Genomic DNA, 25125 nt, shown 5'->3' with positions numbered 1-25125 from the left:
ATATATATTTTCATTCAGAAGTATTTCAGTGATCTCAGTAAAAAGTGATTTTGGTAATGATTTAGAATAGTAAACGATTTGAATTAATTCTAACTCAGCATGTGGTATTTCAGATCTCGGCAGGGGTCTGCTGTATGTACACTGGTGTCAAATTCCATTAGGTGACAAGAATAAAGAAAAAAGTGCCAAAAGAATGAGAGAGATGATGGGAGGAGATTTTATGTTGAGACTGTTACTGTAAATGCTTGTTTGTTCATTTTTATAGGGTGCTTTATCTAGTTGTGTGACTTATATGAAAGAATGAATTGCTCTACAGCAGCTCTGCTGTTTAAAATTAAACAGGAGGCACACCGTTACGTGGAAGGGGAAGGAGCAGGATGGGGGATGAGAGAAGGTTGTAGTTTTTGGAAAGATTAGTGAAAGTGATTCTTCAGATTTTAGAGATGATAACAGTATTACGTACTTATGCATTTACGGGGGTTAGAACAATTTCTAACAGTAGACTTTTTAATTTCTTCAGTGATTAAAAGGCAGCAAGATAGCAAACACTCAGGAAGATAGAGCTGTCATGCAAGATCCATGTATTGTAGGCCTAGCTGTTATGTTTGAAAGTGTCATGCTGGTAGTTTAATTCCATTACCTCTGGTGTATTTTAATTTCTGTGAGTAGCAATAAAAAAGAAGGAAAGTGTTTTATGTGGGTTCTTTTTCCATCCTTGGGAAATAGTTATGGAAACAGAACATTTAATTATTGGGAATTGTCCTTGTACCTGATGTCATCTTGTAACTTGCTAAACACACTGATGGTTGCAAATACTGATTGAGAAGTTCCAAGCTCTGAATGTCCCCCTCTTTTGAATATTTCAATTCTTTAGAGTAATAGAAAAATACTTCTGAAAGTAATTTTGAGAACAAAATCCCACGTCAGGCAGCCTGCCTGTGTTGGCCTAAAACTAGCACGTATTTTACAGGCAGTATTGGAAGAAGTCTCCTGTATGTGTTGAGGCTTTCTGGAACAGAGTAAGGTTGCAGTAATTATTTTCTCATGATATATCTACTTCAATTGCCTACAGCTTACCCTACTCTATTAAATTTATTTTTTACTTTAGATAAAAGGTGTATGTATGGTGAGATGTAAGCACCTTGGGCTTCTAGACGCTGTGGCTTTGTAGTCGGCTCAGCTGGGTGAAGTCCCACTGGAGCCAGGGAGGCTGCTTTCATATACATGGAATGAGGAACTGATATACTGGGATCTATTTTTTATTTTTATTTTTTTTACTGCGTATATTTAAACCAAACCAAAACTTCAAAACTTTGCAATAGGCAATCAAAGAAGAGAGGAAAGTAGGAATAGATTCTACATTTAGCATTGAAAATGGCTCATCTAAGTGTTGAGGTCGGTTTACACTTAAAAAAGATTTTTTTTGGCTGTTTAGCTTGTAACTTGGAACAAAATTTTGATAGACTGATCTAATGATAGAATATATATATATATATATGTAAATATGTAACTGTGTAGGTATACATGTGCTGTAAACTGCAAGCTGAATATTATTCACTCGTTATAAAGTGAGATCATCCTAGAAAGCAGTACGTACCCATCTATGACTGAAATGGAGAAGCATATTGTCAAATTCATGGTAGTTCATTAATTGATTGTTATCGTGTTATTAATTTGATGTTATCAAATTTGACATCATTTAAGTCCGTGTTTCCTGAATCTTGGCTTTCTTTGGGATCGTATGGGTTCCTCTTCATGGCTGCAGGACAGTGCCGTCATATCCCACCCATCAGGGGAGGAAAGAAGTGATGTCCTGTCTCAGGGGAGGGGTCTCACTTCTCAGTATGTAACAGGAGTTTTGCAACCCCACCTGGAAGTGCAGAAGCGAAACAGTTTAACTGTTTTTCATGCAGTCTGGGCTGAAATTGGTCATGACATTCACTGAAACAAGCTTCAGGGGTGGGAATGAACAAAACCCCATTTATTATGGAGTTGTAAAGAGAAGAAGAAAAGGTAACTTAAATATATTGTTTTAAAGGTGAGGAAGGCAAGTGTTAGTTCTGAGAAGTGCTACTGTCCTCTTTGGCTTTGTTGTGATAGCTGAGGTACAGGAACCCTCAGCCTGCCCTGCCTGATCAGAGGTAGGATTTCATAGCTGTGTTTCCACTGGTTTCCAGCAGCCAGGGAGTTTGCCACTCTGCTCTAAGAGCCATATGGCTGATGGCTAATGGCGTGAGCCATATGGTGTATCAGCTAATGAGCTTGGCGGAAAGTCGATCAACTCCCCTCTTGTCCTGTCAAAGTCCAGAGTCTGCTGCTTGAGCTTTGGTTATGCGTATGCCTGAGCTCGTGGCTCCTGCCTGGTGTGGTGCTGACCGGAGGCGTGGGCACACTCGTGGCAGCGGGTGAGCACGCTGGAGGCAGTTGACAAACATGGAAGTGTGCAGAGCGTGCACAATAAGATCACGAACAGCAGGGGAATGGCATGAAAGAATGATGATAGATGCCGGGTTGTGTAGTTTGTCTTTTACGAGGAAGAAAAATAAACAAATGCTGAAACGGGTTTCTTATTTATTTATTTATTTATTTGCACTACCTGTAGGAAGTTTTGTATGAGTAAGAAAGAAAAAAAAAAAAAAACCCACAAAAAGTAAAATGTTAAGTATTTAAGCTGACAAGCTACCGGTGGGCAAAAAGTATCAGACACTAAGAATGCCATTACAAAACTAGGGGAGAATAACTGCTTCAGTGTTGTAGAATGATCAAATAGGCGATTTCAGATTGTCCCCATGATTTCATCAACGGCAGAAGTGGAGGTGAAGCATTTCTGCAGGCAGTGTGACTTTTGGAGAATATTATCCTGCTGCAACAGTAACATTGGGGGCCAGCTTTTGCAATCCTTTTTTGCTACCAATTGCTGCTAGAACTCCTAACAGCTGCCTGAATGAAGGACGGTTGTACAACCAACCTTTGATATAGTGTTGTTGTACTTCAATCACGGATACTTTTGAACAAATAGAGTAATAAATATTTTTTTAATGCTTCTATCACTAGATGAGTTAAACATGTTATTGTAGTAACTTTTATACAGGTTCTGTAAATAAATTTAATTTTGCTTTATTCTGAATCTCTTTCTGAGGTACGTTCCAGCCATTACTTTGCATATTGCCTGCTCATTTCAAAGTAAGCACTTGCTAGGAAAAAAAAAGGTGCATGTAATCTGTAACCCATCCATCCAGCTGAATGCTTCAAATAGAAACAAGGTAGATAATACCTGGTAGATATCGCTGTCAAAAAAATTAGACTATAATGGACCTAGGGATGACATAAGTCCATTTGGGAGGTTTTTAGACAGCTGCATTCTTCAGTGGAGATGCTTCAAATTAACTTGCAAACCATACTGACTGCTGAGATGTTGTGAATTCAGGAGCAGAAAAGGTTGTGCCACTTTCTGCAGATTGGATTTGCCTTGCCTTTCAATTCACTTAGTCCTTCACGTTTACTGCATTACCTCTGTGTGAGTTAGTTTTCTCAATCTACTTCAACTAATATATATCTCAATTTAACAAAAGAAGTATTAGGGTGGTTAATGGTTATTTATGAAGTTAATCCAAATTATAGCTTCTTACATTGACAGAAATCCTGTTTTGATTCACATCGCTTGACATTTGATTCATATTCCCATGTCTTTCTGAAATATCAGTGCACCATCATTTAAGAGTATCTTATTCTTGTCTGACCTTTAAGTATATCAGTTTTTAACTTTCTTTTCATTTTCTTTTGTTTCCAGGAAATGGAAGACCATGTGGCATTTTTAATAACTGTTCCAACAGCCCTAGCAATTTTTTTTGCTATATTTATCCTTGTCTGCTTAGAGCCTGTCTTTAAGAAGCTGCTCCGTATATTTTCACTGGTGGTCTGGGTATGTCTTGTTGCCATGGGATATCTCTTCATGTGTTTCGGAGGAATCATCTGTCCCTGGGACCAGGTAAGACTGTTATTATTATTAATTTTATTTCTACTGGCTGGATTTCCAAGATCCATACTCAGCAAAAGTGTCAACATTAACTTCTGTGGGACATCTCATGAAAAGTTTTTGTGACCAAGTGTTTTTGTGCTAAGATTTCCCGCATCTGTTTCATCAGGTATAAAAAAATGTATATACTTAAGGGTTTTGCTTTTATATTTTATGCTTCTTTGGAAAACAAACATTTGATTTCAGTCCCCAACTTCCTTCTGTAGTGAACATTTGATTCCAGTGACCAATTAGCATGTTGGAAGTGCAAGTTTTGTTCAAATCTGCTGGTGCTGTCTTCAGCTTAAAGTGTGAGAGCTTTCTGCTCAGTGGTCTCCAAGGTGTTTTGTAGCAGTGTTTGAAGAAAAATGATTGATAACTTCCTCACGTATCTGAGGAAATACTTAAGTACAGAAACAGGGAATTACCATTTCCTTAGAAAAAAATTGTAAAGAAGACAAAGCAAAGAGTAGTTGCCTCTTAATTGCAGCATTTTTGAAATATTAATAAATGATATGTGATATCCAAAGCTGTACCTGATAGATTCTTTGGATTTCTGCTATATTCTTTTCCTTTCCGGCGTTCTCTCAATATGGGAATGCAGTTGAAGTAATAATCACTTCAAATCTCCTTACAGGATGGAAAAACCCCTTAAATATACAAATGTGTCCCCTGAAAATTCTGTGTAGAGTGCAAGTTCAGTATAAAATCTAAATTGCAATATTCTGTCTGTGGTGCCTTCTAGGTCTTTATCTTGAATCAATTTCTCTGATTTTCTATTTGGAACTTGCAAAGACTTATGCAAATATTGAACTTTAAGTATGCAACTAGTTCCTATAACATCCTTGATTCAAATGATTTAAATTGCTGATGTATGTTGATAATATTAGTTTTGGAGCCTTCACCTCCATGACTGACTTCTGTATTGCCATTTTGTTGGAAGTTTCAGAGATTAATTATCCATGAATCTGCTTTTCTGTTGTTCCTTCCTTTCTTTTTTTTTTCCTCAGTAAGTATTTGGAACTATCAAACCAGGCCACCCTTGAAAGTGATAAAAAGCAAAGCAGAATATGTAATATTTTTTTCTAGATACCTATTTCACCATGGGTGTCCCTGTATCTTTGTGATATCAAGGCTAGGTATTTCACTTGGTCTTAACTGTTGATTTATTTATTGCCAGCTGTGAGATGTCATGCTAGAATGTATCAAGCTTTCAAGCTTAGATACAAATATGTACTTAGCCATATTATCTTTTTATTGCAGATTCTATGGAGTTTAATCTTATTATTTGAAAGACATGATAACGATTTTCAAAAGCATGTGGTGTGAAAAATATCTAAAATGGATTCTGCTATTGCAGTCCTTTTGTTTTCTTTAGTCTGCTAAGGTGGTTTGTCCTGCTGTGCTTCTTTCTTAGGGAACTGTAGGCATTTCCATAACATCATGGTGACTGGGTCAACCATCCACAGCAGGAAGGGCTGCAGAGCTCTTGGGAAAAACATGGTCCTTGAGCAGCTTGCCAGGATGCAGAAAATCAGATGTTTTAATCTGCTCCTTGGTTGGTGTGCAAGAGGTTCTTGGGAGGAGGATATTTGAAAGCAAGCAGCGTTAGTTGATCTGCCCAAAGCAGCAGCTGTCTCACCTAGCAGACAGGGCTCTTCCAAACAGCACTGACCCCATTGCCCATATCTGGCTTAACTGGAACAAGCTGGTGTGCTTGTCATCTGGCAGGAGAGGGGCTGGGGTGCAGCAGCCCTTAACCACTTCGAGAAGTTGCTGCCTCGGAATACTTTTTCTTTTTTTCCTTGGAATGGCAGTGCTGTTTTGGTGATTGCTGTAGGTACACTTCTACCTGCTGTCAGTTAAAAGTAAACTACAGAAATATGGAAATCTTTCTGAGAGCTTGACATCATACAGAGGAGGCTAATCCCACGTTTGTTGGAAAAAAAGCAGCCAGTAGTACTGCTGTGCAGTCCTATAGTGTTGGTGTTTTGATTGCTCTGCATCAGGAATACACATAGGTCAATAATAGAAGTTCTCCCCTATAATTACACATGAAAGCAAATCTGAAAAAATCCTTCCTCAAAGATGACTGACAGATTCTTTCTTAAAGGTGTACATTTTGTGAATTTAAAACACGTTTTGCTTCATTTATTAGGGTCTTTTTCTTGTTCTTCTATGCTTCTTGTGAGAGAAAAGAAATTGATATAAAATTTAAATCAGTACTGTTTCAGATATATTCTTGTCACAATAACTAATTGGAAAATGATCAAAATACTAATTAAAAAAAAAGCAGTTCATGCACCAAGGTACTTCACTTTCATTTTTTTCAAACTACAAGCTAAGTTTGTCTAGCAGGGATTAAAAATAATCTTTCCAGCACATCTTTCATGTCTTCCAAGTCCTGAGCTTGTAAAAAAGATGGAATTTCTTAATTGTACTGGTAAACAGCTGAAAGATAAATTTACTGCATACCATAGTTTATAGAAAGAATGTGTTTTTCTTTCACTTGTATACAAACCTTTTCCCTTTGAAAGACGACTCTGCATCCTTCAGGTTGTGGCTTGATGATTTTAATATTCCTTTTGGCTGTTTTTCCGTGCTAAATGCCAGTTTATTCTGTAGTTGGAACCTCAGGTGTGAACTTTTGCAGCTTTTGTTTACAATAAAAACACCACTTCAGAGAGAGTATTTTTGTTATGAATTCAATATATATTTAATGTGGAGCAGCTCCCTCTGCGCCTGCAGGCACATAGCTCAAATAACTTCCATGAAAAATGGAGAATTGAAAATGAAGCGGGCTGGTCAGTGCCGGTGTTTTTTGTGTTAGTCCTGTGGGCTGGTATGAAATAAGTGCAAATCATAATTGGTTTCAGCTTGCTTTTGTTGTCCCTGCAGACCGCTTTTATCTGTCTGCATTTCCTCATCTCTTGTTCAGCCACAGCTACAGCTTTGGAGAGAAAGCCATTATTGGGTGTGTGGATCTAGCTGTGTTGAGAACGGGGTGCAGGCGGCTGCAGGCTCTTGCTTCGTCCCTCAGGACTGTCTGCAAGCCCTGTGCTGGCCCTGTAATTGCCTGCTGAGCCTTAGCCAAAGGCTGGAGCTGGCATTCAGCTGCACGGTCATCATCAAACCCATCCACCAGAGGAGACAAACTGCAGGATTGTTTGCATTATTAATCTTTCCAGATAGCCTAACTCCTCAGTTAGTCCCAGCTCCCCTCCTACTTATGGATGGTGAAGACAAGCTGGGTGCATTGGAAAGGAGATGGAGAGCACCACCTACGTGAAAAGCTCTCCATGGAAAAATTAGGGTAGTGGTAGCAAATGCCCTTCTTATCTGACAAACTGTCACTACAGAAGTGTGGCAGCTCTCTCTCATTGCCGTGGTGGCTCAGGGAACTGAGATGTTTTGATAGGGCCTATATGCATGAGACTGACTTACAGCCCAATGGAGGAAGGCTGGACTGTCTGAGACGAGAGGATGTCTGTATGAGAGGTCTGGCAGGAGGCACAGGGCACCTCCCTGTGATGGGTAGGAAAAAAAACAAAGCAAGGGAAGTGAAGTAATGCCTGAGAGACAGCAGCTGTCTGCTGGCAGGTCTTTCCAAATCTTAGGTGTGAGTGATAATGGATGGGGCTGGCTTCTGTGAGGAGATACCCAGGGAAGATGTTTAGAAAGATCTGTGCCAAAATCAGTGGATGATGTGTTTGGTGGAAAGCCGAAAACACACGTTGGGTAAGCTGAGGAAGCAGTGCTGGTGGAGGAAGGTGATTTTGTCATATTAGGACTTTTCCTTACTGACAGAAGGATTCAACTTACTAACAACCATAAACCCAGTATCCATCTGTAAATTATATGCCAGGGAATGAATTTAGTTTTGTTTCCTCTTGATTCACTGACTACAGTTAATGTACAACAGTTGCCTTTCCATTCCATGTCATCCTCTAACACATGTAATGCTTCCTCAGCCTTTTATACAGGATGTGTGTAAATATATCAAGGGGTAAGAAGAGCTCTTCAGGCACACAGCGGATGATTTAAAAAAAAAAAAAAAAAAGGGTAATTACACAGCATTATACTGGTCTAATGAATTCTATCATTGCTGGATTTTGGTATTCAACTCTAGTTATAAATGCGTTTGCACAGCCCAGGCACCAGATGTGATCCTCCTTGTCTATATTCAGTTACAGCACAGAAATTACTTCAAATTACTTCAAGCGGGAATTGACACTTCTGATTTACAAAAAAAATTATCCATGTAGCCCTGTGTTTAGAATATGTTTGGCTACTTTATTCTAATGCTAGTTTTTGAGCTGAATCTAAATAACTTCTTTGTTTTAATGTGTGAATAGACTAGAACAGTTCAGTTGGAAGGGGCCTACAGAGATCATCTAGTTCAGTGGCCTGACCACATCAGGGCTCAGCAAAAGTTAAAGCATACAAACGAGGGCATTGTCCAAAGGTCTCTTAAATGGACATGGGGCACCAGCCACCACTGGAAGCCTGTTCCAGTGTTTGACCCCCCCCATCATGATAACAAATTTTTTCCTAATTTCCAGCCTCATGCTCCCCAGCTCAGATGTGCACCATTCCAACACGTCCTAGTATTGGTGACCAGGAGCAGAGCCCGGCACACTTCTCTGCTTTCCCTTCTCAAGCAGCAATGAGGCCGCCACTCAGTCTACTCTTCTCTAGGCTGGACAGTCCAATGTCCTCATCCTTTCCTCACAGGAATTATTGTTATGGAATGTTGTTGTACAGGAGGAGTAGTTGTAGAGTGGTTGAATTCCAGCCTTGGAGCAACACTCATGTACGAAGTCTAGGCCAGATTTTCAGTATTATTCTTTATTATTCTCATTTTTTTATATATATACTTTCTTGGCATCTGAGCACATAAGTCTGTTCTGTTCTGAAGGATAGAGGCCTGCACAGCAGATCTTCTGTGGGCAGTTGTGATAATTAGCTCCTGTATTAAGCCAAGGGGCTGCAGTTCGCCTGGGGGGTCCTGAGGCAACATGGGTTCTGCATTTCTGAGGACTTAGAGTTGTGTTTGGAGGTGAGCAAAGGCAAGGGTGCAGAACTGGAGAGGAGCGTGTGGGAGGTCTGAGCTCTCAGAAGACAGCTGTGTCTGTGGCAAGCTGGATGGGTTCATGGAAAATAAGGGATTTTGTACATTATTGTCCAGGTTCTCATTTCCACATCTCGCTTGGGACTTGCATTGTCTGAAGTTAGCCCTGATGTAAATTACTATTAAAATGTGCAGTTAAGTGGTGCCAGAACAGTTAGATGTTTGAGAAGGAGATCAGGACGCATGCCAGGGAAGTTCCTGCAGCACAGGAAAGCGTGGATGAATTATTGCAAACCTTGCAGAGGTCTCAGGATCTGAAGTATGGAGGAGACTTATTTTTTCAAGTTCAAGGAGAATCAGACTATCAGGAATGAGTATCCTGTGCAAGGAACTGAATCCTGAAGGAGCGTGGTTCAGTACCCTGCAGTGTGAATAGTCACCTGGTGAAGGACATAAGGAAAACCAGGTCACTTGTTTAAAAGGGCAAAGTACTGGGTAGCAGTTGATACTATGCTCTAGGAACAGGTGTGGGAGAAAACAAAGAAACCCAGAATTCACAAATACAAGCAATTTTTTTGTGGTCATGTTAGATGAAGGAGAAGAGCAGATGATTTTTATCTTAATATTCTTTTTTTTTTTGTTTTTTAAAAGACATATGAAGTTACAGGCTAAATATAAAGGTATTTTAATGCATTTATCAAATTCTAGTGTGACTATATCTGTATATAAGACAGGAAAAAGCTGAGCTACTAGAGACCTGCCAGCTTGTCATTAAAATCAGTAATGTAGTAGATTAATATAGCAAAATAGTGTGTAGAGCCTTTGAAGACCCTGTTAGCATAGCTAATGTGCCATTGTTAACCTTTGGTATGTGATGGTGATGTGTTCTGATAGCTGTTCAGGGAAAGAAAACTGATTTATTTTAAGTAGGAAAAGCTGGTCTTTCTTTCTTTCTTTTTTCTTTTTTTTTTTAAAGTGAAACATCTGTTGTGGTGCCAAATGGAAAAGAAGAAGCAAAATTGGAGGAGATGGGAGTTATTAAAGTAATTGTAAATATAGGCAAAGGGAGGTGGCAGCTGGGGTGACTTCAGAGAGCATCAGGCCTGAGGAAGATTGCTGGTTCAATTTCTTGGGGAGCTCTCTGGGGAATGATTGCCTTTATTAGTGCTTTCTACCAGTTTTGGGGCAACAGAATGTTTCTGCTATAATGAAGATTGTTGATGGCACAGTTAAGAGTCCTAGTACTACAAGAGTGGGATGTTACAGGGCAAGAACAGCATGACCTTGAAGACTGAAGTAATAGCATCTAGATTAAATTTAATAATACGAAGTACTAGGTGGGCCTGCATTTGGGAACTAACAGCAGAAAATTCAACTGCAGGCCGAGAGGTCATCAGTAGAAAATGAGCAGGAAAAGCAGAATGAAGATGAGGTGCATGAAATGGTCACTGTATCACTGGGGTAACAGAATCAGTTACAATGACAAGGGATCCAGATCAGGTGAGGTTTCACTGGTGCCTTGATGACTCTGCGTTTTTCTGGTCAGCTGCATTCAAAAGGATGAAATGAAGCTGGAACAAATGCAGCAAGTGAGATCATCAGGAGAAGGGAGAGAGCCCATTTTTGCGAGGGAAGTTTGACAGCTATAGAGGAGGAGAACAGAAGAACACTGGGAGTGATGTGACTGCCATCTACAGATCATACAGATGATACATCTACAGATAATGCCACTAGGGCACTGGGGTTGTGGAGTGGCTTTCCAGGCAGAATAGCAAGGACTAAAATAATGAATTGGTTTTGTAGTGGAATGCTGCCCTTATTTAAGAGTCATTTGGTGTATTTGCTAACAGGGGAATGGACTTCAGTGATCCAGGAGCATCCTTCTACTCCCTTATGCTTACACATTACTTACATCCTGGGGTCTACTGAACTAGTCTAAATGGAGATTTACTTTGCATCTAAAGTGTGTATCAAAACTGAAGAGAGAGATTTTCTAAGTTATAAAAGTTCATGGCTTTTTATTATTTAAATGTTTTTTATCCTTCCAGAGAAGGAAACAGTAGTCTTAAAAACAAACAAAACAAACAAACAAAAACAAACAAACAAACAAAAAAACCCCAAAACCAACATCAGAGTATAATAATCTAGCTGTATTTCTGCTCAGGCAGTTATTTTAGATCATATGACTGAGGTTTGATGTAATATGAACACGAAGAGGCTGGATGTCTGCTACATCTTTATAAGAAGAACCTTTGAAATCCTTGGCTTTCTACTAGTTTATTTTTCTCTACTCCATTTCCTGTAGTGATTTTTCCATCTCAAATAATAAAATTAAGTATGAAGGCTGAACTGATTGCAGATTTCAACAAATTATTGCATAGTTTTATATGTGTTGTGATGTTTTCTGTGCAAGTCATGTGGATCGATTTTGCTAAGGAAAGTATTAGTGTAGCTCCATAAAAGTATAATAAAAACTTACATCTCAGATAAATAGGCAAAGTAGATTGTGACACGCTTCCCCCTCCATGATGGGAGATTATGCTTATCAATAAATCCATTAATGATTCTTAGAATTCTGAAAATAAGTAATTGGAATTTCAAATATCATTTTGCTCTGATGTTGCTGATGTCAAAAAAACAAATGACAAATAGAAATTAATAATTCAACCCATTCATAAGGGTTCTTATTTGCTTAGTAATTGATTTAGCATTAGAAAACAAACATTTTAATAATTTTATAGTACATAGTAATTAACAAATACTTGTATGATGGAACTATCTGAGAATCTTTGAAGAAGTTACCCGCAATTTCTTAGCTAAGCATACTTTAGGGTAGCCATATAAGCCTTTTCCTTCAATTGAAATTGTTTTCTACTTAGAAAGTTTGCAGTTTGCCTGACTTTCAGGGTTGGATTTTTTTGGCATGACACTGCTTGAGTCTTTTGGTCTGAGCTCTTTGCTTAAAAATTTGATCTTAGAACTGAAGTAATGTTGTGGCTTTAACACTTAATTCTAATTGATGTCAGAAAGGTTTTGTGCAGAAGAAATCTTAAGTCTTCTGGTAGCGTTTACAATTGATTCATCAGGGTGGTTAAACCCTCTAAACACGGTTGAATTTTCTAGGAGCAGGAGACGTTAGAAAAAAAAATACTTCTGTTTCAGTAAGGCTGACTCAATATGAGTTGTAGGAGATGTATGTTTGCATCTCAAGTTCATCTATATTTGCGTATGTTTTATGTATTCATATGAATAACAAATTATAAAATCTGTACGAATAACATTTTTAAAAATCTTAACTACACAAGTATATATTTTCATAAAATACTATTTTATTATTCTGAATATACATAAGTTTATTTTTTAGAGAGTTACAATCTAGCTAAAATTTAAACTATATGAATTATATATTGTAAATTTTGGGGGAACAAGAAGACTTAGGTCTGCTTTCAAGAGATTATTCGTGTTAATTTACTGATTTGGGGATGGAAGAGACCCAAAGACCATATAGTTCCAACCTCGCTGTATTGGGCAGGGACACATCCCGCTAGACCAGTTTGCTCAAAATCCCATCCAGCCTGGCTTTGAGCACTTCCTCGTGTGGGGCATATTGACCCGGTCAATGTGAACAGTTTCAAACTTGTCTGCGTATTCATTGTGTTGCAGTCTAGATTGCGTTATTCTTATTTGCTTCTTATACATCCATTTTGATCTTAGTTATATACATAAATATATATATAAAAAAATCTTTTCATACTTAATTTTATATGTTGTGTTTTCAATGCATTATTTTGTATGCTTTACTTTCTGGACATTATTCTTACTCAAATGGACAGACGTGAATGCCTTCTTAAGTGTTCTTTCATATATAACATTCAAATGATTTGAAGATACCTTTTTTTTTTTTCACAAGAATCATATTTAAGATTGCAGTTGGAGTGATGACTTAGTACTACAATCTGCATGTCTCATGTTCTCCTGTGCTGTTGCAAAGTAATTTGCATTTTGTAATCTGCACTCTTTCCTCAGTGGTGCTTCCTACACTTCTTCCTTTTTATAATAACTCAATTTCAGATTTTCTGTGATCTACTAGTTATTTATCTACTGCATATTTGCAGCGTGAGTGTGCACTGAGTATTTTAACCATGCTTTGCTTATATTGCAATTCCTCTGCATTCATTTTTCTGCACTTCCCTTTATAAATTTGCTTATTTTTATATCTTTCTCGTATTTAGCATTGTACTTATCATCTCTCCCATTTATTAATGAGGATTGCCTTTTTTTAGTACTTCATCATTTTTCATTGCCTTGTAGTTTTCATAACAACGTTTTGTCTCCTTCAATATGGATGAGTTTATGTATGTACCAATATTTTTAGGTGTCATTAGTGGCAACGATAGTGTTGCAAGTTCAAATTGCCAAGGGTTCAGTTGTAGGTCTGTCAAATTCCCCTTGACCACACTGCAGTTCTGCTTAAAAAAAAAAAAAAAAAAAAGGCTGTTATTACTCATTTTGGCTGTATACATTATCTAACGACAGCTCCTGTGCACGTTACTTTCATACATATATAAACAAGTATAATATGATGTTTCATATCTATTTCACATAGACGAGATTGCAATTTTTCTTAGATGCATCTGGATGCTGTTTTTTTTCCCCTTTCTAGTAGGAGCCTGCGTTACTCAGTGTCTGGAAACTTATCAGGTATGATGTGGAGACTTTGTCATGTCCAAACAGCCAGGTCTACCAAATGACAAAGTTTTGAAAAGGGGAGGAAAGTATGGTGTCCACATACCATTAATTTGTATTGTTGTATTGCTTGTAGCTTGTATTTATTTCCATAATACCACCTATTTTGTTCTAGATCATAGTAGTAACATGTTTCATCCTCATTTGTGATGTAGGCAGATGGTTATTATAGAATCATAGAATGGTTTGCATTGGAAGGGACCTTTAAGATCACTTAGTTCCAAACCCCCTGCTACAGGCAGGGACACCTCCCTCTAGGCCAGGTTGCTCACAGCCCCATCCAGCCCAGCCTTGAATGCTTCCAGGGAGGGGACATCCACAACCTCACTGGGCAACCTGTTCCAGGGTCTCACCATCCTCACAGTGAAGAATTTCTTCCTGATACCTAGTCTAAATCCACCCTCTTCCAGTTTCAAACCATTTCCCCTCATCCTGTGGCTATATGGCCTTAGAAAAAGTCCTTTCCCAGCTTTCCTGTAGGCCCCGTTCAGGAACTGGAAGGCTGCTGTAAGGTCCCCCCAGAGCTTTCTCTTCTCCATGCTGAAGAGCCCCAGGTCCCTCAGCCTGTAACAGGGTATCTTTCTCCAGAGAGGCTAGCAAAAGTATCTCTACTGATTACCTTTCATTTCCCTTTCTTTTCACCTCTCCTTAATTACTTAGAATGAAGTTTCAGAAAGCACTGCTGTTCTGAAGCTGCGTGAGCATCCTGCAAGCTGCATTTTACAATACTGTGGAGGTGTGTAGTAGACACTGAAGTCTGCTAGAAATGGAAAATCTTTCCAGATGCACAAATAGTGTACTGTTTTTGTAATTAATTATTAGATTAACAGTAGGAAGCATGGATTGCAGAACAAAATGACTTTATCTCCTGTAGTGTTGTAAGGTTTATATTCTTTATTTACCATGCTGACCATCCATCTGTGGTAGGGATATATAAATAAAATGAGATTTCTTTTTTAGTAAAATGTCAGACTTCAGTTTTCAGTATCTTTGCAATTGTATTACATTGTTTATTTTAACCTATCTTACCAAAGTAGAAGGAGACTACCATGCCAGGTGTATCCCTTTATTTGAGATGGCTACAGTCTCTGTTATAGTGCTAGAGGACTGAAGTCAGAACACAAGCCCACTACTGCTGTGTCTGTTGTTTCCATGAGATGAAGCCTTTGCCCATGGGCAAGTAGCTGCCATTTGGCATCCTTGGACTGAGCTCCGTGATGCTGGAGAAATGTTGTATTTGCTGTTAGTTCCTTGGCTGTAGTATGGAAGAAGATGCACTGAAGAAAAAGGTGAAGAAGTAAAGAGGGATTGAATTAAAACTGTATAAGAAATACAGTCGGCATTTAAGGATAAGTTAGTGTAACCTGATGGTAAATAAAATACTCAGTTGATTAGACAAGGAACAGTGAGCCTTTTGCTTGAGCAAGAAGTAGACTTTCAGCTCTTGTTATTTGTGTTTTTAGTGGCAATGAGTAGAGATGAGATGGTGAACAAGTATGAACAAATAATCCAGGAGCTCTAAAAAGCTCACCTTCTGTGGAATAATTCTGAAGTATGGAAGGTCAACAGTACTGTGCGTTCTAGGCTGCTGGCTCATTGTCATGCTGCTATAGTAAGGTTTCTTGCAGCTAGGGAAATTACTTCTTATATATATATATATCACGCTTTACATACTGAAATGTATCTTACATATTTTTATATATAATTTAACACTTGGTACACTGATAATAATATTATGACTCCTCGAGTGTTTGGAGAAAAAATAAATCTAGTAAGAGGAAGGAGTGTGCATATTTTGAATAGATTAATTTTAATGCAGAATATATATGAGGAAGTCATTCTTCTTAGGCAAGGTCAGTTGATGAACTCATGTAACATGAAAAAGCTTGTAACAATTTTAGAATCTTTTTTTTTTTTTTACAGCAAAAAGTTTCCCCTCATTCCTTCTAGTAACTCCTTAACCTTGAGATGCTTCAAAAGATGTTATCGCCTACATTGCAGCTTCACAGGAAAGAGTCATAGCAGTGTCTATTCATTTAAAAATACTGCTCAAGTTAGGTTTCTTCTTATTGTTAAGTAAACTGTTAAGTAAATTACCATTTGAAGATCCAGTTTTTCAATTCTCAAACTATTTTTTCCTTTTGTCATTTTTTTTTCTGACTAGAGATATTGGATTATTTTTTTTGTGTTGAATCAATTTTATGGAACTTTAATCTTTAGGGGTATAAATGATTCACAACTGATGCCAAGAGTTAGGAGTGGGACAGCCCTTGTGGAGGTGACAGTCCTATACATCCTGTCCTGTCTCCAAATCAAAGCAGTGCACGAGGCTGACTTGCTGCTGTGGTGGGGTGAGAAGCCACAATAGAACTGGTTCCTGGGCAGGCAGAGTTGCTCTGTGGAATCCTGAGGCCTTGTGATCTAGTAATGTCCTCTGCCACTGAGTTCTTGACCCAGTTCCTTCCTTGAAATCTATGATCTCTCACTCCGTCAACACACCTAAACTTCTGTACCCAGCCAGTTCTGTTCCAAGAAATCTCCTGAATTATCCCCAGTTTTCCCTAAGCGATTTCTCCTTTTCCTTCCGTAATTCCTTTTTAACTCATCGTAGGCAGAAATCCCAAGGTCGAGGTTCTGTCATTCTCCTGGACCTTCTCTCTGTCCCTGACTTTTTTAGGCTTCTCATCCTTGGTTTTTGCTGCAGCTCTGTCATTTCAAGCATCAATACTACTGTAATTTCCCATAATTTCTCACCCTACTGTGTTGTGGTATTCCACTGCTTGCGGAATACCACTGTAGATTAACAGTCTTTAGAAAGAAGTTTTAATTACCCATGCCTTCTCCAACAGGTAGATTTTCAAAGAGGCATAGCCATAAGTTCTGCTGTGATATGATTTAAATATCTGGGATGCACGTTATGTATCAAATCATTTTGGACAGGACTCTTGAGGGCAGGAAAAGCAGTGGGGCATGGCATGTCTATTCAACATGCATTTAAATGTGTTTATTGCTTCTAAAGGTGTGAGGTGATTCCTTCTGACTTTCAAATTACTGTGGAATTTAAATGGAAACTTGTTGGATAGTGCTTATCAGAAACATTTAGGCAATTTTAAGACAAGCTCCACTGATTTGTGAGTACTTCTTTCCCACCTTGCTGTCTGGGAATGTTGTGGTTGACAGCTCTGCCTGGTCCAGGAGCTCTGGGAATCAGTGATGGTGGACCTTGTCAGCACAGTAAATCCCACTGTAGTATTGTGCCTAGCACAGTGATGCAGCCTCTGGTACTTGAGTTAGTGAATTCTACTGCATTGTTGCACTGCATTGCATTAGGTATCATTATAGCTGAAATGACTGCCTATTTCTACACACCTCAGTCTGCAGACCCCCCAGAAATGGAGCAAGAATGGTGTGGGACAGGGATTCTTTCCACCTATGAATCCAGAGTGGAATCTCCCCAAAATAGACTTTTTTCCTCCTCTAGTCCAGAAAACTGCTTAACAGATGCCGTGAAGCCTCCTGGAGGGTTGTTCATGAGTGCTTCTTTGTAACAATTCAAACCTCTTGCAGTGAGGTAACAGCACTACGAAGATTGTAATTAGATTTCTACAGTTAAAAATTCTCGGGTGATGTATTGCTGTTGCCCACTTTGACATTTACATAATTTTAATGGTGTCAAACTACCGGAGGAGAGCTCAACTGGGAGTGAATGTGTAGCAATCATTAATCCATTGTACCCGGGTAAGCATTTTATCATGATTATCGGAAGATATATTTACACGGAGACAGGCGAAGGTGACATGTGATCTAGCCTCTTTGCCCTCAGGAGGTGATGGCTGCTCAGCTTCCTCTCAGGGAAGGGAGAACAGCTGAGGGACCTGCTGGAACAGCTCCAGCAGTCAGCAGTATCTGAAGCTGAGAGTATCTGAAGCTGAGGAGATTTTTGCCTGGAGCTGAACCCCTTCCAAGCGGTTGGGAATGGCATTTTGAAGCCTCTCTGTGCTGCATTTCACATCCCTATTTTGTCTTTTTTTTTTTTTTCTTAATTTACTGAATCTTAGTGTGGTATTTTTGGATGTAATGCAGTACGTGGTCTTGTGTTGTATGTGCTTATTTTTGTTTTAAATATCTGCCTTTCCTTGAATTTTGAAGCATGCAGGGTGCATCATGTCCCCATTTGTTTAATAGGTCATCATGTAAGTAATACCTAGCAGGGATCATTAAAGGGGATATTGTGTGTGACAAGGGGAAAGTTATTTTTAACAGCAGGACTGAAGAGCACTCTCTTCTTTCCTAGTCCCCCAAAAGACAAAAATAACTCATTTACATTTCAGGTGTAAAGTAGATACCAGCTGTTAGCAACTTCATTCAGAACTGTGTAGAAGCCTGCAAGAAATTTCTTTTGGATGAATAGAAAGATGACAAGTTATTAAATATATCAGCAGTAATAGTTGTTAGGCTGCGATTACACTGAATTTCCAAGACATACTGTTTGGCCAAATATATTATGCTACACTGCGATTTTAATTCTTTTTTCAGTCCTTTAAAAAACAAGAAGGAGCATATAAAAGCCTTGCTTTCTGAAGCCAAGAACTCAAGTTCTGTACCTAGTGTCTTAGCTTCCCACTGATGTTTTGGTGAAAGAATTGATTTACCACTTGCAGAAAATATAGTTTAATAAGATGTCTTCATCCTCCCTTGAGATATAGCGTACTTTTTTGAGACAATGTAGAATAGTATAGATATATTTACATGGAGACTTTATCTAGCATCTTCTGTGTATTTCTGTAAAAGATGCAGCTTTGCTGGCTAAAAACTGCCGTTTTGTCTATGCAGATAATCTTGGGAGAGTCATTTCAGCTACTTGTAACAGCTGCTGTGATTTTGGTGGAAGGACTGAAAATAGCTCTTTGGATCATATCTGTGCAGTAACAGCCGTTAGGAATGGGTATCTCTCAGACTTTTCCAGGGAGTCCTTGTGAAATTAATTCCACCACTTGTCACAGCAGTGTTTCAGTCACTCCCTTTTTCACTGCAGTTCTATAGAGACATAAAACCTAGCAGGACCACTTCGAAGTGGATCAAGGCAATGCTGTGGAGTCCAGGCATCATTGCCAGGCAGTGATTTGGGAGAACACATGTCATGTTTACTATAACCAATTCCAAAGTAAGAAGGGCTGTGCAAAACCAAGAGGAGGGAGCAACTGTGGAGTGCTGCTGGAGCTGAGGAAGGATTGAGGGACCTGCAGTGTTGTCGCACAACCTTTGCTGCTGCTGCTGTTTGCCTGATCAACTGATCTTAGACAGATCTTCCAACTTATCAGGCCTTTGCATTTGCATCAGGTGTGTTCACGGTATGGGCTGAAATTAAGTAATGCAGATAAGAAAGAAATTTGAGCGTTCCGATTTGGACAAGGTCTCTCAAAAGTATGATTTCTCACCTGCGGCACAGTTTTAAAAATTGCAAGATATATAAACTGTGGAACAGAAAGGCTTTCTTTGCAGCTGGTTGTTCAGATGGCAGCTATAATCCATGTGTTTTGTAGGTCACAGAATGTGAACTTCCATGCCACCAGTGCAGTGAGAAAAGGAAGAGTGTGTTTTATCCTAGAGGTACTTGAATTATTATCTGGGCCTCAGAATTGGGTACTTTTTGCTGAATCAGAGGAAATCTTAAATAGCAGATACGCAGCCTAAATACATATATTACACTGCAAGAAGAGCAGGCGTTTCAGGAGCTGTCTTCTCTGTCTCTCCGTATGCATTACCAGAACTGATCAGTTCTCACCGCCAGTGGAGATAGTTGGGCTATTGGTGAATTTATAAAGGCATTTCTGCTCAGGTTTTTTTTTTTGAAGTAAAGGGTTTCCTGATGAGATTCATGTAGAACATTAACACCATAAAGAACGACATGAATAAATATTTCTAGTATGATCTTGGTGAATGCAAGATATCCAATTGCTTATGCAATGTGAAAATACTTGGACGTTTGTTCAATTACCTTCATGTGATGTTTGACAGTGGTGGTAACAAAAAAATAGGTTACTGCATACATGGAGTGACATACAGAACACAAACCTGTGCCATTACTCTAATCAGAAGCATGAGAGCATTAACTCCAAGTTTACTTTATGGGTATGAACTTTATGTAGATACATCATCTGTTTTCAGTTGTATCAAAAATTGCAATGAACATGCGTGTATTTCTGTGTCATGTGGTCCCTAGAACTTAGAATGATAGAACTGTAGAATCATAGAATATCCTGAGTTGTAAGGGACACACAGGAGTCATCGAGTCCATCATAGATGGGTTATTTATATTTATCTAGCTGTCTGTACTTGACTGAAGCTTCAGAAATGTAAATCGTAGAGATTTCTTCCCTCTCAAGGACAGGGAGGAGATGCATAATAGAAGCAAAATAATGAGTTTCCAGTCAGTGTACGGGTTTTTGGTTTTTTTTCCCAGCTCTATGAAAGTAATACTTCCTTTGTAGAGGTAACTTTTTTTTTGAAGTAGAAGATGGAGAAAATAAACATATATTTTACATTTATTGTCACAGGTATGTGATTACAAAGAGCAAATTAAAGTACCACATGGAGAAATGTTGTCTTCAAATGTGGAAAAACTGATTATGTAAATGGTATTTGGGTAACGCAGTTTCTTCCCCCATACCAGCACTTCAAAGAGACAAACCAGCACTGCAGGATAAATGGGATGAAGCGGGAGCATATTCAGATCTTCCTCCACCCACGATCCGTGGTTATAGCCATTCTAAATGTTCATTTGAGTACTTCTGAGTTCACATTTTCGTCACTGAGCAAATCTAAATCTGATCCAGGAGTAATCAGCAAAATAACACATCAGGAATCAATCTGAAAGCATCCTAATAGTTACACTACTGTAATATCAGTGTAATGGAGACTAAAATAATATCTCAGATATCTTTTGGTTACTTGAATTTGCCCACATAGAGGAAATAATACTTTGTGAAAAGTCTTGCTAATAATAAAGTGCTTTGTGCTGCCTTGCATAAGGCTGGCTGAATTGCCACAGAACTGGTGGTGTTCTGTGCAGGAGGAAAGCAGCAGATGTTCAAGGTGCCAGTTTGAGTGTATATTTGTAATTTATAGAACAACGTTTCTAAAGCTCTACATCAGGCTTTTTAGAGCACTCATGCCTGAGCCCTTTGTCTGGCACCAGCAGCAGCGGCTCTAGGAACCTGCACTGTCTGGGGAGTGTTTCTGTGCTGTCTGTTGGTTGCAAGCTCTGGTTCTCAATTTGCAGGGAGTTTAACAGATGAAAAATTAAGAGCAAACGCTCATGCTTTAATTTCACAGCCACAGTCTCTTTAGGGAAATGCTCCTAGCTTTTCTTCTATGCCACTGAAAAAAACAGATTACATGGTACCTATTTGGAAGAATAAACCAATCTGAGCTTTTATTAATTCTGAAATAACAAGCTGTAAGGTAGCCAAACACTGTGTAACACAGAATTTTCCACTGTGTGCTCATAAGTATGTGTCTGTCATTTAAAGTGATGTGGGATATTACTTTTCCCATATTCCCTAGTGGTGTTTGCCGCTACTTTTGCCACTATGAGCATGTTGCATCAAATCCTCTCTTCATCTTATCTATATCCTTCACAGGCCTTGTCAGGTGCAACTGCATTTTTTTCAGATTCAAAATATGTAAACATCTACATAGATATATAATGTCCAGGTAGATTCTGAATTGGAAGAGTAGTCAGAAAGAATCAAAGATATCCTCTGACTAATGCCAAATTTCTTGGAAATGCCCAAGCTTCTCACTCTGCTTTCCTGGGAAATTTCATTTTTCCGCCTTCTCATCAGAGGTGAGGAAAAATGCCTGGTTCTTCTTATCATAGTCACTGTTGCTTGAAGCAGGGTCAGAACTGCTTTGCTATTGCAGTTACCCTGTGGCTATTAGAGACCTCTCATGGCAGAGAGACCTTTTTGTTGGACAGTTTTTGAATAAAACCGTGTGCTGACATCACAGAATTGATTCCAAGTCCTAGGTCATATGTAGACTGCAGATCAGCACAAATGAGTCCTGAGATGTTAGCAAATTAATGCAAATATGTCTTTGTTTTAGGGAAAAGCAAGCAAAAAATATGACATTGAATGAGGACAAGGTGTACTTGGTTTCTTCTTTTACTGTTTCCAAGGCTTGTTCTCTGTGGCAGTTCCCTTGTATAGCCCAGTTATGTTTGTATAAATGGTACATACCCTTGGTTATAAATAATACATTTGAGATCCCAATCTTAGCAGGATGGGTGACATTTTATTGCAGGCACCGGTCAGTTATGGAAAACAGGACTGCCAGGGAATGATTTCTTTGAGAGCCACATTTCATTTTAAAAAGTGCACAGAGGAAACAAGCGAAAGCTGGAAACGCTGTGCCAAGAAGTCTGAAGGCTAAACAATTATTCTGTCTGAAATTTCTGACTGATTTTAAACATCAGCTTTTAGAAGAGAATGGCACTGTATGTATCATTCAAAGCCAGTTTCAGAATGCCAGCCTTAAAATAGAGCTGTTCCCAGGCACTTCCAGAAGGATTTTGTGCGTTCGGAAACTTGAATTGTTTGGAGAAATGACACGGGCCATTGCTTTGCCTTAATTTATGTACGCCTTTTTGTAAAATCCTCCAAACCACTGAGGACTGAATTCCTCTGTAACAAAATACCAGTGTAAAATAGGATAGATGTTGAAGGAGACATTTTATCTTGTATTTAAATTCACATTTCATGAGCACTGAAGACCAAACACCGAGTGTGCTTAGACTGATATAGTGCTGTGGCTTTATTGAGTGAATACCATACTGAAAGATGTTGTACTAGAAATGAAAGCCATTAGTCGTGGAAATAGAGTCGATGAAAGAAGTTAGGCTAACAGCAGCCATTTATGAGAGACAGGCATCTTTTCATTCACTATGGGCAGCTGTACTCCAGACAGCAAAATAAACAAAGAAAACTGTGTTAGTGCCCAGTATGTTCCTGGATAAGACTGACTCTATTGCTAGTATATATTGATTTAAATCTAGAGGACTCCGAGGGTGGAGAAAAACAACCAGGAGTGATGAGAAAACTATTATAAAACCCATTATGAATAAATCAGTTACATAATTATATTTCTACCTGAGTGACTGCTAATTGCTAGTTTTTCACCAAAACTCTTATACTCTCAGTTTGCAGAAGTGTTACGCACATGCTTTTCTTTTCTTCTGGACAAATATTACCATTTTCTCAGCTTATTCAATTGTATGGGTAAGCAGCAGAGATTTTAAGTGCTCATATAAAGTATAAATAAAGACGAGCAGAACTCTTCTCACAAAAACACAAATGGGGCTGAAGTGTGGTATGTTTTTTTTACTTTTTAATATCATTTCAGTGTTGTTTTCATATGTGTAAACTGCTCCTGAAGTTGCTAGGGGATGTTTCACAGTTGGGAGTGAGTTTGTGCAGTTGCATGTAGGTGAGTAACAGCTTTGTGAACCAATCCGTACTTATAAAGATGTTGACCATGCAGTAAAGATGTCTGGGTGCCTTCTGCAAAGCACCGAATCTTCCCATTCTCCTAGGAAAACCTATAAATGAGTGAGGCTTCTCATTTTAAAGAAGTTGTCATATTGCAAAATATTATTTTGAAAAAGAATAACCTCTTGAAATTTTGTATGAGTATATATTTAATAGTTTATCGATTCCTTTGCAGGCTAGCATAATCAGTAAAAGAAACCATGTCCTTTCCTTCTATTAAAATCATCTCAAGTTGATATGGTTTACTTAAAGGAAAACAGTTCTTTTGTTCTCTGATTGTATAAGTGTGCATCAGGTAAAGCATTGGTCTTTCTGTTGCGTAGAAGAATGCTTGCATGATGTACATAACAGATTTTTGTTACCTGTTTTTGTCAATGTTGAAAAGTGATTGCTGTTTGGCATCAGTCCTATGAGGAGTGTTGTTATCACAACTGACGTTCCTAATGGAAGGGAAACAGAAGTACAGCGCATGTCAGCACTGTATTGATCTTAGGGTTAACACTGCTTGAACTGTTTTGTAAGTAAAGTTTTTATTGCTTTTGGTGGATATAGATTTTTTTTTTCAAGGTTTGGGTGGAATAAATTGGTACTCTCAGTGGACAGCTGTCATGCATATATGAGAGGAAGGTTGGTTCATAACTGATGCTCTTACTGTTGATGAGAATTTAAGTAGGTGGTTTCATATGATTAAGCCTAGGCAACTTGATGTGATATTTTCTGTGTAGTCTGCAGGGAGCTCAAAAATAATGTTTCTTGTAATACTCCCTGTTCTCTATAACTCTTAATTACTGGGTGAAAAATCACCATTGCTTAAGCATTCAGTACATCTTATGTGTCTATGCATTATAACATCTTAAATGTTTTTGAAATTTTGGCTGCTGTTTTTGCTCCAAAATAAGTTCTTCAGAGTCCTGAATGGGTTAGAGGTTTCTGTTTCTGATGCTTATTCTGTTATGCTTGCTGGTGGTTGAAAGGTTTTTGGTATGTTCTTTTTTTTTTTTTTTTCTATACACTTCTGCTCTGAAGTTTTTCTTGGCCCACTGATACGGTACAGCTGACAGCAAGTGGGATGTATGTTTGATCATCTGCCTCAGAGATGAGCCATCATCTCTCCCTGTATGTTTCCTCAAACTCTTCTGCTCCTGGGTGGTCTCCTGAGTCCTCCTATGTTCAAATCATTTTATATATTCTTTAGTCTCATCTTTGAGAAGTCAGAGATTGATTCTGACAACAGGTTGAATCTATAGGAATCTTAGCAGTATTACCTCTGTCAGATTGTTCAAAGCTCATTTGCGGATACTCTTCCTATTTTCTACAAATGACTGGCTGTTGCCACATTGCAACATTTACTTAAATGGTTTCTGTTGTTTTTGCTGTTTTAAATTGAGAAGGAATCTCAGGAAGAAAGACAGGTAGCAAGCCAGCCTTTACTTGGCTTAGGCCTGATGGTCTGTGTCTGATTTATGCTATGGTATACCTTGTAGACCTGATCTCCAAGTGTGGATCTTGGTGAATGGTGGTTGGACAAGACCTGGTGGCTCATCATTCTTTCTAATAACCCTTTGTAAGAAATTCTAGATGTGTGTGGAAAGACAGAGCTGCCAAGTGCCTTCAGGGATGGGGCATCCATAGCCTCTACTGGCAGCCTATACCACTGCCTCACCACCCTCTGAGTACTCCATTTTAAAGCCATCCTGCCTTGTCCTATCACTAGAATTTGTAAAAAGTCAGTTCCTCTCCTA

The 25125-nt window shown here is 38.7% G+C and overlaps 1 protein-coding gene across 4 annotated transcripts in view; it reads left to right on the top strand.

Annotated features, from left to right (window-relative positions):
- ADCY2 (adenylate cyclase 2) overlaps window positions 1-25125 on the top strand; it is a 221309-nt gene that overhangs the window by 12836 nt on the left and 183348 nt on the right. For all 4 annotated transcript variants that reach the window (XR_006937251.1, XM_015282305.4, XM_015282304.4 and 1 more), the window contains exon 2: window positions 3791-3988. Coding sequence is in view for 3 of the 4 variants with exons in the window: in XM_015282305.4 (XP_015137791.1) it covers window positions 3791-3988 (198 nt within the window). In the remaining variant the exon portion in view is untranslated. The remainder of the gene's footprint in view (window positions 1-3790; window positions 3989-25125) is intronic.

The sequence above is a fragment of the Gallus gallus genome, chromosome 2, assembly GCF_016699485.2.
Source record: "Gallus gallus isolate bGalGal1 chromosome 2, bGalGal1.mat.broiler.GRCg7b, whole genome shotgun sequence".
Classification (NCBI taxonomy): domain Eukaryota; kingdom Metazoa; phylum Chordata; class Aves; order Galliformes; family Phasianidae; genus Gallus; species Gallus gallus.
Note: the sequence above shows the minus strand (reverse complement) of the source record. Positions and strands in the feature narration are given on the sequence as shown.